The sequence below is a fragment of the Hibiscus syriacus genome, unplaced genomic scaffold (genome assembly GCF_006381635.1).
Source record: "Hibiscus syriacus cultivar Baekdansim isolate YM2019G1 unplaced genomic scaffold, ASM638163v2 tig00002840_pilon, whole genome shotgun sequence".
Classification (NCBI taxonomy): Eukaryota; Viridiplantae; Streptophyta; class Magnoliopsida; order Malvales; family Malvaceae; genus Hibiscus; species Hibiscus syriacus.
Window position 1 is genome coordinate 8,243,096 of NW_024061947.1, and position 17,661 is coordinate 8,260,756.

A 17,661-nucleotide genomic window follows, 5' to 3' on the forward strand; every position below is an offset into this window, starting at 1 on the left:
GCTAGAAAGTCCCGTTATCCTGTTCCGTGTTCACTTTCGCCCATCAGCTAGTTGGTCTTGTCCATCTTTCTCTTCGAATACCACAGTTAAGTTGAGGCTGCCGATTTACGCAACCTAACAGACTTGCTCGGATTGTATTCTCCATCAGCTGTTTTCCACGTTCAATTGCCGATCTACTATCCTCCGGCCATATATCGAAAACATTGGTGTTACCCATATGTTAATACACAAAAGTATATATTCGGTAAGAAATTAATTTCGGGAACACTTCTTGCATATTCCAGAATCCAGATTTAAAAAAGTAAAACAAAAGGAAAAGAGAGAAAAATTAAAATCATGTAACCAATAATTAATTGGTCTAGTGAGATGAGACATTAGATCTCTTAAGTAAAGTCAAAAGTTAAAATTATAACGTTTGTGAAATGAGCAAACGGGGTTGGAAAGTCAACCTCACATATACAATATTTAATCGAAATTAATTGATTAATAAATCAGATATCAATGATTAATTCAAAAAATATAAAATAATATATATTTAACGATTCTCAATAATTTCATAATAAATATTTTATTTTACCTACACAATACTAGAACCTATAACTTCAAGAAAATTCAACAATCTCTTAAATAAAAATGTCGGCATGTAAAAAGCTTCCAAGCCGCTGCGTGAAGGTTTTTTTTTTTATAATTTGGTTCGGTAAATTACCACTCTTCCATCCTCGCCGAAAAGAAAACAAAGATTTGTCCAATTATGCTGTAATTATGATTATTTCCCACAATAAATATTGATCATGAGAATCAGAGATGTAGAAATGCGTAAGAATATTATTACAATACTAGTATTTATATCTCTAAAAAAGCTGATATATTTAATCTTTATAACTTATTTTTTTAAATACCTCTTTAATAAAATTAGATTTTTGTCTCTTTCTTCTTTTTTTACCGTTTGTGCCATTTTTTATAGATTAAATCAATTTCTTCTTTGATTTTCTTTAGCCGACGACGACATTAAATTTGATGTTAATTACCAACCGTCGATTACTTTTTCTCTTTGTTTTTTTAGTTTTTTAATAAGAATATATTTGTCTTTGTATCACATTTATATATGCCTCTGTGACACATTTTTCTCTGCTTTTTGGTAGTTTTCGATCGTTTGACCGTTGTTTTCATTTATCTTTTTTTTTTCAGGGTTGGATTAGACATCGCTACAATTGATCAAAATTATGTTTATTTGTTATCATTTTGATATTCCCTACTTTTAACTTCGGATTGATTTGCATACACGTTTTACATTCGTAGATAGTTTTCTCACGTCGCTCGACTCTAATTTGTGATTTGTTGGTGGTCTTTCGATAGCTTCATCCCCTTTTGGTTAGGTTTTTTAACATTTTTTCTTTGGTCCTTGTGTGGTCTAGGTGACTAGTTTTTGTGTCAATTGTTATATGAAAAATGTTTTAATTATATTTTTGTTTATGGTTATACTTGTAAATTTTCATTGTAATTCTGAATATTTTATTTTTTAATAAAACAAACGGTTTTTTTACTAAAAAAATAAAATTACAGTTTTTAAAATAATATATTAACTATATGTACTCCCACTCCTCCTGTGTATGGAATTATATGAACTTATTTTATAGCGTAGGGCTCTATAGAAAGAGGAAGACAAGGAGCCTGATTGATTTTGTCGGCCAAATTTGGATTTATCTTTAAGTAATATCAACGTGGCGGCAGTTCCCTGACGACAGATTTGCAGCCAAGTGGGAAACTACTGCTTCTTGCTTCTCCTTTCTCCTCTCTTTATCTACTACTATATTGAGAATATATAATATAGCTTTTGAAGCAAACCGTCATCTTCCATTAAACCTAGCATCAACAATCTCTTGCTTTCTGGTTATGGCTTCCAAGCTATATAATCGCTAAAAGCAAGAGAAAACTGAAAACCCCGTAAAAGGGTTTTGTTTTGTTTCTTTTAGTTTTAGTTTAGATATTAGGGTATTTCGATGGCAGGTGATTGTTGTTCAAGTTCGAGTTCTACGAGCGGAGAGAAGCAAAAGGTGCAAGGCGGCCGGCAACAACAACAACAGAAACAGAAGAAGGAGAAACCATTCAGAGGGATAAGGATGAGGAAGTGGGGGAAATGGGTGGCTGAAATCCGAGAGCCGAAAAAGAGGTCCAGGATTTGGCTGGGTTCTTACACCACGCCGATAGCCGCCGCTCGTGCCTACGACACCGCCCTCTTCTACTTGCGTGGACCTTCGGCTAGGCTCAACTTCCCCGACCTTTTATCACAAGAAGACGATCAACTTAGGGACATCTCCCCCGCTTCCATTCGCAAGAAAGCAACCGAGGTCGGCGCTAAAGTTGACGCTATACAAACCGGCTCACTTCATCATCATCGTCGTCGTGCTTCTACTTCATCGGAATCATCGAACCCCGATCGAGTCTCCTCGAAGCCTGATTTGAACAAGTACCCAGAATCTTCCGGTGAAGATTGAAATGATATATAACAAAACAAAACAAAAATAACTGTTCATAAACATCAGTGCTTTGTTCAAGTCTTTTTTTATTCTCTCATGGAATAGTAAGTTGTCAAAGAATAGAATCAATAAAGAAAAAAAATGGGTTGATTCCGTTTGATAAGGTTAGGTTTTTTTTCTTTTTACTTTGGATTGCAACTTGTAATATGGATGATATAGTGATGAAACAGGATGGCTATTTAACTCCACTTAGCTGAGTTAGTGATTATAAAGTAATGATTATTTTATTGTAGGTTATTTCCATTAAACGAAAAATGATAAGGAGATAAGAATGAAGTATGAATATAGGCATATGAAAACACAGCGAAATTAAAGAGGTGGTGGTCCTGCGGTTGTCACCGTCATGAATGGTGGTTCCTTACGAAAGGGTTTGTTTGTTTGGTGGAAGTTGATAGGTGATCAAAGGTGGAACGTTGAGTGAGTGAGGCTCTGGGGTTCTCTCTCCTTTTTAAGTGATTATTGAGATTTTTGGAACAGAATATGTTTCTACACACACAAAAAAAAGTCCTCTTTCAAAGAGACTGAGAGAATATAATAAGAGAAATTGGCATACAGAAAATTTTAATGGGATTGGAGGATATTAGAAAAATATTAAAACCGATTATATCTTTTTACTTATGCAAGAAAACTTGATTGTTTGACTAGAGAATGTTCAGAGGAAAATAAGCAATTAATATTGAAGATTTGTAGGTATGGAAAATTACTAAAGATCAAATTTATTTTAATTTGGATTGTAAGAACTTGACTTTGTAACCTTATTTACTGAAGCTTTATTTTACTTTCGTAAGGGTGAAGGAGAGAGCTTAAAGCTCATGTATTTTTTTTATGAGGAATTTTTTTGTGTGATTTTCTTAAACACTGTTTTAGCAACTTGTGCTAATATTTTTTTGGTGGGGGGATTTAGTGATTGGTATCGACGTCTTATATGTGAGGAAGTGGTAAAAATTGATCGGCTTTGATGAGATGATGATGCATTGATTGGTCAATCGTTATTTATTCTTTCTAATAAATGAAAGATTTATTTCGAGAGTCGAGAGAAATCATTCAAGAAAAATCAATTAATAAATTTGTGTATTTATGTTCAATTTCTCTTTTTAGATAGAAAAAAAATAATTATATATTCTAAATTTTAGATAGAAAAAAATCAATTAATAAATACGCTAAGTTGAAATCAAAATAGAGTTACATCTAAATACACAAGGGTCTACATTAGTGCATGTCCTCTAATGCAAATCAAGACGTATTATGAAGATCTTTGTTGAGCTTAAATATCTGGTGACGACGACACTCCCGAACTGATCACCTAAGGACCTGCGCACAATAACACATTTCATACGTTGAGCTTACGAGCTCAATGTCACAATAATAATTGTATTGTACTACATGAACCCTCAATAACACATTTCATACGTTGAACTTTCAACCCAAAATGTCCTATTGAGGTTCCCAATTGTTATTTAAGTCTTATGTATGATTCGAGGGATCATAAAAAGGCTTTTTAACGTCTGAAACATCAAAAGATGCAATTTACCATGGACATGCTTCATAACTCATGCAACCAACCAAAACACGCCTAATGAGCTACATGTGGTAGAGTTGAGTTAGAAGTGAGTTACCTTGTGATTCTGAATTGCTAGAAGTTTCCAAGGCTCAACCCAAGACAAGTTTTTCTTTCCCATAGCTTTGGAGCTTTCTTCAAATTCTCTCACTAAGCAAGAAATCAAAGAATAAATTACTAATTGGTTTGGGAGGTTAGAAAGGTATTAAAAACACTTTCTAAAGATAAAATCCTTCAACAAGGGGTTGAATAACTAAGGTTTCTCAAACCCCACTAAAACCCACGTTTTGAAAATCATGGCCAAAACTTGATCTTATGGTCTCAAATTGAAGTCGTAGAGGTGCTAGTTTTGATTCTTGCCTTTAGAATGTCAAACTAGAGTCGCAAGGTTATCTAGTTATCAAAGGAAAAGAAGAATATAAAGCCTTTTGTGAGGAAAAAGAGATATCAGATGTGATATCATCCTTTTTAAATGGACATCCATCCTTTCAAAAAGAAAAAGGTTAAATTACTCCCTTGGTCCCTCAAGTGTAACATCCTTAATACTGGGTTAGTGATCAAATTGTGAGATTTTAAATTTCAGTGATCAAACTAGATAAATTGAGAATAATTCAAGGATTTAATTGAAATATTTGGTGAAGGATGATTTAGCAAATGAAAGAAGAAGAAAGGGGTAAATGAGTCATTGAACAAGGAAAATAATTAAATAATAATTATGGTATTTTAATACCCATGTGGAGCATGTTTTGGGAAACAAAGTTTCCAGACAATTCTTCATCATATTCTTCTCCACTGTGAAGCACCCCAAGCTAAGGTGAGTTTGATTTCTTTTGGTTAATCCTTAAGATTCAAGTATGATTTTGGTTAATGAAGATTTAGGAAACATGATGAAGATGAAAAAGGTCATAGAAACTCAAAGATTTGTAAGTTTTAAGGATTAAAGATAAGAAGTGGATAAGTGAAATTTTGAATAAGGATGTATAAATGAATTTAGAAGTTAAATTTGACTTGTCATACGTATGAATAGAAAGTTATAAGTGTTAGAAGTAACTTTGGATTACATGGAAAAGTTAGTAAGATTCTTAGTTTTAAGAATCTGAATGAGATATATGAGATAATAAGGTGTTTGAATGATAGAAGTTAGTTAAAATGGTTGTAGTGGAGTTGGGTGATATAAAAGAAGTTTTATATAAGGAAGTTTAATGAAGAGTTCTGGAATTTCGGGGGGAAAAGTCTGTTTTGGGCAGGGTGTACCGGTACACTATGAATAGGCACTGATACACTAAGACCAATGTTGAAGGTGTATCGATACATTAAGGGATGTACCAATACCTGTGAATTTCGAATTGAATTTGGGTACCGATGCACCATGAGTGTATCAGTACACTCCTAAAGGAAAATATGAATTTTAGATTAAATTAGTTTAAGTTATTAGCATTGAATTATAAGGTTTAGACTTCTGATAATTATCTTGAAAATTATATTTATGTAGATACAGAGCCTAAACGAGTTCTGGAACAATTGACAAGAAGGATTGATCGAGAAAAAGATAAGGAAATATAGGTAAGTGCATATGCATAGCATGATATTATAGTGGTGTATTCCGCTTTAGACTTGTGATAAGTCTAGAGTCAATACAATAATATATGATTACATTCCATGCTATAATACATGACTTGAGTTTATATTAAATGCATTATGTGATGATGATTATAAATAAATATGCACGAAAAGTTACTTGAGTTATGTGATAAAGGTGAGGAATTATATGTCTACGAGATATACTATGTGAATTGTGATAAGCCCATGTTATGTAGATGAGAACTATAGGTATAGTTGGCATGCCAAGAGTAGAGGATCTACGCGGTCCTTCGGGACATATATGTATTCTTTGGAACATGTGTGAGGTCTTTTGAGACACATATTTGATCAATGGCATATGTATATGATTCTAAAAGAATTTATACGTGGTCCTTATGGACATCTTATATGACACTTTGGTGCATTTCTACACGGTCCTTCAGGACAAATTCTACGTGCCCCTAGTGGGAATTTATACGAGCTGTGGTGACATCATAGTGCACAACCTCACAGTACTCACATACATTGGGTTCTCAGTATTGTATCATGGGCTAGTGAACTTATTATATGAATTCATGATGGTTAATTTGGTCAGATTATGGGTAAGATACATGGTTATGCAACTTGCATGGATTAAATATGTGATTTCGTTACATTTCATATAATTATATTTCATTGTTATTATCATTATGCCTCACTAAGTCGATGACTTAGCGTGTAAGTGTTTTACACGTAGGTACCGAAAAGTAAAAAGATCCAATATAAACTCAACAGAACAACATATCTCCACTTGAAGATCATATCAGAAGTAAATTACACAATATGTCTTGTTATGTGATAAATAGGTTGGCATGTAAACAAAGTTATTAAATTAAGTATGTATATTCTGATCGAGTTTTGTAATGTTTTAAACGTATTTATGTAAATAATAACTTTATAATGATGAAATTTTTAAATTTTTATGAGTTTTATATATGTTGGGCTGAAAATACTGTAGCAGTGGATCGGTACACTGTAGCAGTATCAATACACATTTTACATTCGATGTTTTTATGCATCGGTACTGTTAATTACTGTTCATACAGTATCGGTACTATTTACACAGTATCGGTACTATTCATATAGTGCAATACTATTCATAAAAACATTTTTTTGCCTTAAATTTGTTATAACGAAATATAATTCAACAGTATATTATAGTATTTTTTAATATAAGTCCAAATGTTCTGTTATTTTGTAAGAATATTGTTTTAAAAAGTAAATGTGACATCTCAGACTCGTATTCGGGTCGGGTACAGGTTAGGGGTGTTACATTTAATGGTATCAGAGCTACGATTTAGCCGATTCTAGGCATAAACCCGAGTCTAGAGTGTCTTTAAATTGAGTACATGCCAACATATAGTGAGGAATTATGATCTGGTATAGTAATGAGTATGTTGTTTTGCTAATAGAACGATATGTTTATTCTTATTAGATGTCCGGACATAGTAGCTCCCAAAGTGAAGCGAAAGAGGATAGACCAGCTGAAAGAAGTGATTCACTGGTGAAGGACGTTACTGTACAAGATCATGATACGTTCTTCAGGACGTTAGACGCTATTCTGACGCGTCTCCAACATCTTGTTCCATCAACTCCAGAGTAAATGTAGCAAAGGAGTTGAGAGGATTAGGAGCTCCTGAATTTAAGGGAGAAGCCGAGAAAGGTCCGGTTACGATGGATATTTGGCTAAATGATTTGAAAATCATGCTAGATGGTTTCCACTACTATGAAGTGGAGATGCTGGATGGAGTTGTGTCTTTATTAAGGGGTCAAGCGAGGATATGGTGGGCGAACGTTACCATGAGGATGTCAAGTGACCAGTTGACTTGGTCTCTGTTCTTGGAAGAATTTAAGCACAAGTATATTGGAGATCAGTTTATTCGCCAAATGAAGTAGGAGTTTATGAATTTAAAATAGATGAACCATTTAGTATATGAATACGAGTGCGAGTTTAATAAGCTGAGTCGGTTTGCAGATGAGCTTGTGCCTACTGAAAAATATGCTTGTGAATGGTTTGTGGAGGGCTTGCGCCCTAGATTAAAAGAGATGCTAATAGTGTTGAACTTGTCGTTGTTCCAGGAGGTGATAAATCGTGCTAAAACTCTTGAGATAGCTCAGAATGAGAGATTTGGAGACTCAAGAGTTCAGACATCTAAGAGAACTAATGTTTCCTCTAGCTTAGCACTACCAAAAAGAGGCAGAGATTTGGGATTTCGACCTCAAGCTAGATCTGAATCTGTTGCATCCTCCGCTAGAGGAGCTAGTTAGGCGAGAACTAGATAGATGCAATCAGTGAGATCTGGTGCTGGGAGATCAACTTCGAGTCAAGCAAGACAATGTCAGCATTGTGGGAAGAATCATTTTGGGACACTTCGGATGGCTTCTGGAGTTTGTTTTCGATGTGGAGAGGTCGGACATTTCATCCGGGATTGCTCATTAATGGTTGGTGAGTTTGCACCATCTGAAAGAAATGTTTTTGCCTCACAACGAGGACGAGGAAGAGGTAGAGGGAGGAACCAGTCTGAATCCTTTGCACAACCTGAAATTCGCTCAACTACACGGGTATACAATTTAAAGACAAGTGAGGATCGAGATGATCTCAATATTATAGCATGTACTTTTCTTTTATTTAATAAGTTGGTATTGGTATTGATTGATACGAGTTCTAATTATTCTTATATTAGCAGTAAATTAGTAAAAGAATTGATAATGTCATTAGAAGCTACGAATAATGAGGTGATAGTAACTAGACATGCACAAAGTTGGATAAAAATCGATCCGGATCGGATAAAAATCGATCCGGTTTTTTCAACTACCCAAAAAATCGGATTTTAAAAAAACCGATTCGGATCCTAACTGGTTTGGAGGGCCAAATGGTGTAATCGGTTTCGGTTTGAAAAAAACTGGTTTTTTAAAAAACTGGATATAAAAAATCGGTTTAGGTGTTGTGTAATAAGATTTGAGAAAGTTGTAATCAACCAAATATATCCCCAACCTATTTACATGTTTAGGGTGGTAAAATGGTGATTTTTTTAGAAAAAGGGTAAAAAAAACCCCAACGACTAGTTTTTAAAACCCCAGATCGGATTTTTCGGATAAAAACCGATTTTTATCCCGTTTTTTTTCAATCTGGTTTCTAATCCGGTAAAAAATCGATCGTCCAATTTTTTCCTAAACCGGTTATACTATCCGATTTTTAAATATTCGATCCGATTTAAAAACACCGTTTTTCCCAAATCCAGTTTCTGATATTTTTTGTGCAAAATCAGATATTCGGATTTTTTGTACACCTCTAATAGTAACTAACCCTTTAGGGCACAGTGCTCGGGTAAATAAGGTTTGTAAGGGATGCCCAATAAGGATTCAGGGAATTGAATTCCCTGCTAATCTGATGGAACTACCCTTCGATGATTTGAAGTAATTCTGGGGATGGATTGGTTGTTCCTTTATTATGGAAATGTTGATTGTAGATTGAAAAAGGTAACCCTGAGAAGTCCAGAAGGAATGGAGGTGAATGTGATCAGTGAAAGAACTAATCCTTTAGCAAATATGATATCGACAATGGCAGCAAAGAAGTTGATGCTACAAGGATGTCAAGGTTTTCTTGCAAATGTGGTAGATACAAGAGCTAAAGAGAAAGGGTTAGATGAGATTCTGATAGTCAGAGAATTCCCTGATATTTTTCATGCAGAGGTTCTAGGATTACCTCCAGATAGAGAGGTAGAATTTCAAACAAAAGTAATGTCAGGAATCACTCCTATTGCAATGACACCTTATTGTATGGCTCCGAAAGAATTGCAAGAATTGAAGAATCAATTGCAAGAGTTGCTAGAGAAAGGATTCATTCGACCAAGTGTGTCACCGTTGGGAGCTCTAGTGTTATTTGTTAAGAAAAATGATGGTTCAATGCGTCTCTGCATTGATTACCGGCAGCTCAATAAGGTGACAATCAAGAATAAGTATCCCCTTCCTCGAATTGATGATTTGTTTGATCAATTAAAAGGAGCTTCGGTATTCTCGAAGATTTACATACGTTATGGTTATCATTAATTGAAGATTCAAGAGAAAGACATTATGAAAACAACCTTTAGAACAAGATATGGACATTTCGAGTTCATTGTGATGCCATTTGGAGTGACAAATGCACCTGTTGCTTTCATGGATCTCATGAATAGGATATTTTAACCTTATTTAGACTAGTTTGTGGTTGTATTTATTGATGACATATTGATATACACAAAATTTCATGAAGAACATAGCACTCATTTGAGGATAGTCTTACAAATTCTCAGAGATAAGAAGTTTTATGCCAAACTGTCCAAATGTTAGTTTTGGCCAAATGAAGTAACTTTCATGGGGAATGTGATATCTGCAGATGGGATTAGGGTGGACCCTCAAAAGATAAAAGCTATAATGAACTGGGAAGTTCCAAAAAATGTGTCTGAAGTTCGGAGTTTCCTTGGACTTGTCGGTTATTATCGAAGATTCGTTAAGAATTTTTCGATGTTAGTATTGCCTTTAACAAAGCTGATGAGAAAGAACATACCATTTGTCTGGACTTCGGAGTACCGAGAAAGTTTTGAAACGTTAAAGAGAATTTTGACAGAAGCTCCTGTATTAGTTCAACCTGAATCCGGTAAGAATTTTGTGGTGTACAGTGACGCGCCCCATAATGGATTGGGATGTGTATTAATGCAAGAAGGGAAAGTGGTAGCATATGCATCAAGACAGTTGAAACCACATAAAAAGAATTATCCAACGCATGACTTGGAAATGGTTGTGGTAGTGTTTACTCTCAAGATTTGGCTTCACTACTTATACGGATAACGTTGTTACTTGTATACATATCATAAGTGCTTGAAGTATTTGATGACTCAAAAAGAGCTTAATTTGAGGCAAAAGAGATGGGTCGAGTTTTTAAAATATTATGATGTGATAATTGACTACAATCCGAGAAATGCTAATGTGGTAGCAGATGCTTTAAGTAGGAAAATGTTTGTACCCTTACGAGCTATGAACGCCAGATTATCTTTAACTGGAGACGGTGGTTTATGTGCAGAGTTAAAGCTTAAACAAGTGTGGTTGTATCGAATTAGAGAACTACAAAGTAAAAATGAATTGTGTTTGAAAAGAATAGAGCAAGTAAAGAATGGAGAAATTAAAGATTTTGAGGTTAAATCGGATGAGAATTTTTATTATAAAGAAAGAATTGTAATACCAGACGATGAGGAATTGAAGAAAGATCTATTGATAGAGGCTCATTACAGTACATTGAAGATGCACCCGAGTGGAACTAAGATGTATATGGATTTAAAAGACCAGTATTGGTGGTCAGGGATGAAAAAAGTATCACCGAATTTGTCTCTAAGTGTTTAGTATGTCAACAAGTCAAAACTGAGCATCAAGTTCCATCAGGATTATTGCAACCACTTTCCATTCCTCAATGAAACTGGGAAAATGTGATGATGGATTTTGTTTCGGGATTACCCTTGACTCCAAACAAAAGAGATGCAATATGGGTAATTGTTGATCGATTGACTAAGTCAGACATTTCCTTCCGGTTAGAACATATTTCTCTATAGAAAAGTACGCAGAGTTGTACATTAGAAAAATTATTAGATTGCATGAAGTGTTTGTCTCTATAGTTTTAGACCGGGACCGTCGATTTACTTCAAGATTCTGGAAATCCCTACATGGAGCTTTGGGAACTCGCTTAAACTTTAGTACGTCTTTTTATTCTCAGGCCAACGGACAATCAGAGATGACTATTCAGATCTTAGAAGATATGTTGAGAGCATGTGTAATTGAGTTAAAAGGGTAATGGGAGAAATATATATCATTGACAGAATTCGCTTACAACAATAGTTATCATTCCAGTATCAAGATGGCACCCTATGAGGCGTTATATGGGAGGAAATGTCGTACTCCATTAAACTGGTATGAACTCAAAGATCGAAGTGTTTTTGGTATGGATTTGATTCAAAATGTAGAAGAGAAAGTTCATGAAATTCAACATAATATCAAAGTGGCATTTGATCGACAAAAATCCTATTCTGATCTTAAAAGAAAATAGATTGAATTTGAAGTTGGAGATAAAGTTTTCCTTAAAGTATCTCCCTGGAAGAAAGTAGTATGGTTTGGTCGGAAAGAAAAGTTAAGTCCTAGATTTATCGGGCCATATGAGGTTGTTAAAAAGATAGGACCAATTTCATATCAGTTATCTTTGCCACTGAAAATGGAGAAAATTCATAATGTCTTTCATGTGTCCATGTTGCGGAGGTATAGGTCGGATCCCTTTCATATCGTTGCACCAGAACAAGTAGAAGTCCAACCTGATTTGACATATGAAGAAGAACCAGTGAGAATATTGGCTTATAAAGTCAAACGGTTAAGGAATAAGACTATTCCATTGGTCAAAGTATTGTGGAGGAATCACAAGATAGAAGAAGCAACGTGGGAGCTTGAATAAGATATGCGGCATCAGTATCCTCATTTGTTCATGCAATGAAAATTCGATGACAAATTTTCTTAAGGGGGATATTTGTAACATCTTTAATACCGGGTTAGTGATCAAATTATGAGATTTTAAATTTCAGTGACCAAACTAGAAAAATTGAGAAAAAATCAAGGATTTAATCGAAACATTTGGTGAAGGATGATTTAGCAAATGAAAGAAGAAGAAAGGGGTAAATGAGTCATTGAACAAGGAAAATAATTAAATAATAATTGTGGGTATTTTAATACCCATGTGGAGCATGTTTTGGGAAACAAAGTTTCCAAACAATTCTTCATCTTCTTCTTCTCCACCGTGAAGCACCCCAAGCCAAGGTGAGTTTGATTTCTTTTGGTTAATCCTTAAGATTCAAGTATGGTTTTGGTTAATGAAGATTTAGGAAACATGATGGAGATGAAAAAGGTCATAGAAACTCAAAGATTTGTAAGTTATGAAGGATTAAAGATAAGGAGTGGATAAGTGAAATTTTGAATAAGGATGTATAAATGAATTTAGAAGTTAAATTTGACTTGTCATATGTATGAATAGAAAGTTATAAGTGTTAGAAGTAATTTTCGATTACATGGAAAAGTTAGTAAGATTCTTAGTTTTAAGAATCTGAATGAGATATATGAGATAATAAGGTGTTGGAACGATAGAAGTTAGTTAAATTGGTTGTAGTTGAGTTGAGTGATATAAAAGAAGTTTTATATAAGGAAATTTAATGAAGAGTTCTAGAATTTTTGGGGGAAAAAGTATGTTCTGGGCAGGGTGTATCGATACACTATGAATAGGTACCGATACCCTAAGACCAATGTTGAAGGTGTATCGATACATTAAGGGATGTACTGATACCTGTGAATTTCGAATTGAATTTGGGTACCGATACACCAGGAGTGTATCGGTACACTCCAAAAGGAAAATAGGAATTTTACCTGATTAAATTAGTTTAAGTTATTAGCATTGAATTATAAGGTTTAAATTTCTGATAATTATCTTGAAAATTATATTTATGTAGATACAGAGCCTAAACGAGTTCCAGAACAATTGACAAGTAGGATTGATCGAGGAAAAGACAAGGAAATATAGGTGAGTGCATATACATAGCATGATATTATAGTGATCTATTCCGCTTTAGACTTGTGATAAGTCTAGAGTCAATACAATAATATATGATTACATTCTATTCTATAATACATGACATGAGTTTATATTAAATGCATTATGTGATGATGATTATAAATAAATATGCACGAAAAGTTACTTGAGCTATGTGATAAAGGTAAGGAATTATATGTCTACGAGATATACTATGTGAATTGTGATAAGCCCATGTTATGTAGATGAAAACTATAGGTATAGTTGGCATGCCAAGAGTAGAGGGTCTACACGGTCCTTCAGGACATATTTGTATTCTTTGGAACATGTGTGAGGTCTTTTGAGACACATACTTGATCCTTGGCATATGTATATGATTCTTAAGGAATTTCTACGTGATCCTTATAGACATCTTATATGGCACTTCGGTGCATTTCTACGCAGTCCTTCGGGACAAATTCTACGTGCCCCTAGTGAGAATTTATACGAGATGTGGTGACAGTATAGTGCACAACCTCACATACCTCGGGTTCTCAGTATTGTATCATAGGCTAGTGAACTTATTATATGAATTCATGATGGTTAATTTGGTTAGATTATGGGTAAGATACATGGTTATGCAACTTGCATGGATTAAATATGTGATTTCATTACATTTCATATCATTATATTTCATTGTTATTATCATTATGTCTCACTAAGTCGATGACTTAGCATGTAAGCGTTTTACACGTAGGTACCGAAAAGTAGAAAGATCCAATATAAGCTCAACAGAATAACATATCTCCACTTAAAATCAGATCAGAAGTAAATTACACAGTATGTCTTGTTATGTGATAAATAGGTTGACATGTAAACGAAGTCGTTAAATTAAGTATGTATGCTCTAATCGAGTTTTGTAATGTTTTAAACGTATTTATGCAAATGATGACTTTATAATGATGAAAGTTTTAAATTTTTATGAGTTTTATATATGTTGGGTTGAAAATATTGTAACAGCGTATCGATACACTATAGCAGAATCGATACACATTTCACATTCGATGTTTTTGTGCATCGGTACTGTTCATTACTGTTCACACAGTATCGATACTATTCATACAATATAGTACTATTCATAAAAAAATTTTGCCTTAAATTTATTATAACGAAACACAATTCAACAATATATTATCGTATTTTCTTAATATAAATCCAAATGTTCTGTTATTTTGTAAGAATATCGTTTTAAAAAGTCAATGTGACATCTCAGACTCGTATCTGGTCGGATACAGGTTGGTGGCGTTACATCAAGCTTTGGTAATAATTCACACATATCCTTTTTAAGGATAAATGGGCTCAATCCAGGCCCAAATTAAATCCAAAATGGACGAAGCTCCCTTACAAGGCTAATGAGTTTGTCTAAACACTTTCGGGTTAGCCCAAATTACTTGTTACACATAATATTAAAATTAACACCTAATGTTTGGTCAAATGGCTATTTTGACCTTTGTTTTTTTTCTTTCAAAGCAAACATTTTAACTTTTGATTAGAATAACTCATGTTGAATGAAAATTATTAGTTAACTAACAGTCATTACATGTGGTGATGTGTCACATGTCATGTAACTTAAGGCGATGAAATAAAATCAGGCTCGTGCAATGATAAGTAATGGTGAGTAGTCAATATAAATATAATAAAAAAATTATCAAATATTATTTATATATATATAATCTTTCAATTTAAAATTTTAATAACAACTAAAATTAGTATAATTACATGTTCTAAATAACTTTTAAATTTATGTAAAAAATACATAATTCAAAATATAATATTTTCATCAATTATGATGAATTTTATGTTTCATAAAACTAAAATCATATATGATCAAGGCAAAATAAATATTGAATAAGTTCGATTGAATAAAATAGAGGAATACCTTTTAAAGTTTTATTATAATCTTATAGGTGATGTTGAAAATTTGAACTGCTAATAACACTATAAATTCATAAATAATTAAAGAATAAAATAAAATTAAAGTATGAAAATTCAGGAAAAAAAAGTAATAAAAAACCTGTAGAAGAACATCAAAAACTTAAAAAATTTAGTTAAAATATTCAAATACCTTCGGACTTTAAAAAAAAAATTATTTGAATTTAAAAAGCACAAAATAAATATAAATAAATAAGAAAGGGAGAACATCATAGCATATAAGTTATAAGAATTGTATTTCTTAATTTAAGATTTTGAAGAGATAAAATTGTAATTAAATTTGAAATTAAATAGGACTCTAATTAATTTAATTTTGATTAAATAGAATTATAATTAAAAATTCTAAATATATATATATATATATATATATAAATATTTGAGACTGGGGGCTATGGCCTAGGTAGGCCTAGACCTACATCCGTCCCTGATGAAACTGTAGAGTTTGATTCGTCATAGGGCTTTAAAATTTAGGGGTCATACACATGAATATCATTTAGGCCCGTCCATATATAATATTTTCTTAGTAATATTTACGTTTAAAGGAAAAGTAAACTTTTTGTTTGATTCTCTAGAAAATGACAGAGAAAGTTATTAAGTTTTTCATGATGAATTTTGATAAAAGAAACCTTATAATTTCAAAATTTTCAAATTAATATTTATTATTAAATATTTTAAGGGTCTCATTTTTTCAAATTATCATAGAGACTCCACATCATTTGGGACGGACCTGTATAAAATATATCACATCAACAATTAAACAAGTGCAATAATATCACATCAACGACATACGTTGACTGTTAATCAATTTATAATTTTATCTAATATAGATAATTTTAATTAAAAATTGAATAATTGAGAATTAAAATACTCCAAAAAGAGAATATAGAATAAAATTATTATTTAAAAATATCAAAAGGTTAATTTTAATAATATATCATTTACTTATTGATGGATTGTCTTTGTGTTAATTATATCATTTAATTTTTATAGTTGGTTCAAGTAGTAAATAGTTTGATATCGCTTAAGTAAGGTCTCAAATTCGAATTATTGTATATTTAGAAAATCTTTGCTAGGAAATTTACCTATCGAAATCAGTTGTGCGACGCATATCAATCCGGATTAATTAAGATAAAATCTTAAAACTGAGAGTACATAAAAAAAAAAGCTCATTATTCCGGAACAAACAATACCCCTTCGAGGGGAAAGGGTATAACAATTGACGGATTTCACGAAAAACGTAGGCTGCAATAATTGGGATGCCGATCAACTTAATATAACATGGATTTAGGAATTTGTAATAAATTTCTCACTATCGATTTTGTCTGTAATCAGACTCATATACTGTACTTACTATGGAAAAATAGATCTAGCAGTGCAACGAAATTTTAATTATTTTTTAATAAATTCAAAATCATCTCAGTTAGTTAAAAAAACATTCAATAAGTTTGTATTTAAATGTGTTTAAAACCGATCTAGAAAGTTGGTGAAATAGATTTACAATGTTTATTAAAGTGATCATTTTAACTCTTATTATTTTTTTAGCACTTTGACCTTAATATTTATTTCGGGGCAAAAAGCCCTCCATGAATGAAAATCATTAGTTGGCAAACGATTAAAGCTCCAAAATAAGACCTTTTTATCCCAAAATGAAACATTGGGGGCTCAAAATACTCCACAATAAAAAAATAAAGATCAAAATGATTATTTAATCAAACATCGAAGACATTTTTATCCTAAGATAAGATGTTGGGAGTCAATATACTCTAAAAAATAAAATAACTATTTTAATAAATATTAGGGGCTAATTTTAACATTATGTCATTTACAATTCTACTTAACTTGTTTGTAAAGATTTACCTTATTTGTTTAAATCAAAATAATATCTAATTATGTTTAAATGGTAAAATGGAGTTTTATCTTTTGCATATTTAAAATTAAAAGTTATTATTATTTGTTTAAAGTTGATTATTAAAATATATCTAGTTAGATTAAATCTCTCTTGAAAATCCCCTATAAATAGTGAGTTAGCCTGCTAGGTTAAACACAAGTAACAAGTTTTTAGTAAGTTCTTTGACAAGTTCAAAAGAAGAAAAGTTTTCTCTTCCACTAGTTTTCCGGTGATAGTCGAAGGCAAGGATTATTTGTGATCTCTACAGATGTGCTATTGTAGTTGATTATAAGTTGTTGTATCTTGAGAGATTGACGAACTCGAGCACCAAAGGAGTGGCCGAAAATATGTTTTAAGGAAACTATGTAGCGACAAACCTCAACTGATTCCGATATCAACTAATCAAAATAAAAGAGTATTTTTCTTTCTATTTAATTTTGATTTACTTTGTGAAGTTTAACTTCTTTGTTTTATTTTCTCAGGTTTGATTTCGTCT

General features: G+C 32.6%; 1 protein-coding gene across 2 annotated transcripts; it reads left to right on the forward strand.

Moving 5' to 3' along the window:
• The first annotated feature begins 1,843 nt into the window (after positions 1–1,843).
• LOC120153681 (ethylene-responsive transcription factor ERF011-like) lies at positions 1,844–2,709 on the forward strand. Of its 2 annotated transcripts, XM_039165603.1 has the most exons (2): positions 1,844–2,054; positions 2,091–2,709. In XM_039165603.1, exons 1-2 carry the CDS (start codon positions 2,001–2,003, stop codon positions 2,493–2,495), a joined length of 459 nt encoding a protein of 152 aa, XP_039021534.1. In that variant the 5' UTR covers positions 1,844–2,000; the 3' UTR covers positions 2,496–2,709. The 2 variants fall into 2 exon arrangements, with proteins under 2 accessions (XP_039021534.1, XP_039021530.1); XM_039165599.1 differs by having other exon boundaries at positions 1,844–2,709.
• Positions 2,710–17,661: the final 14,952 nt, after the last annotated feature.

Excerpts from the sequence above, each read along its gene's own strand:
- LOC120153681 (XM_039165599.1), top strand. The coding sequence starts at position 2,001 with ATGGCAGGTGATTGTTGTTCAAGTTCGAGTTCTACGAGCGGAGAGAAG.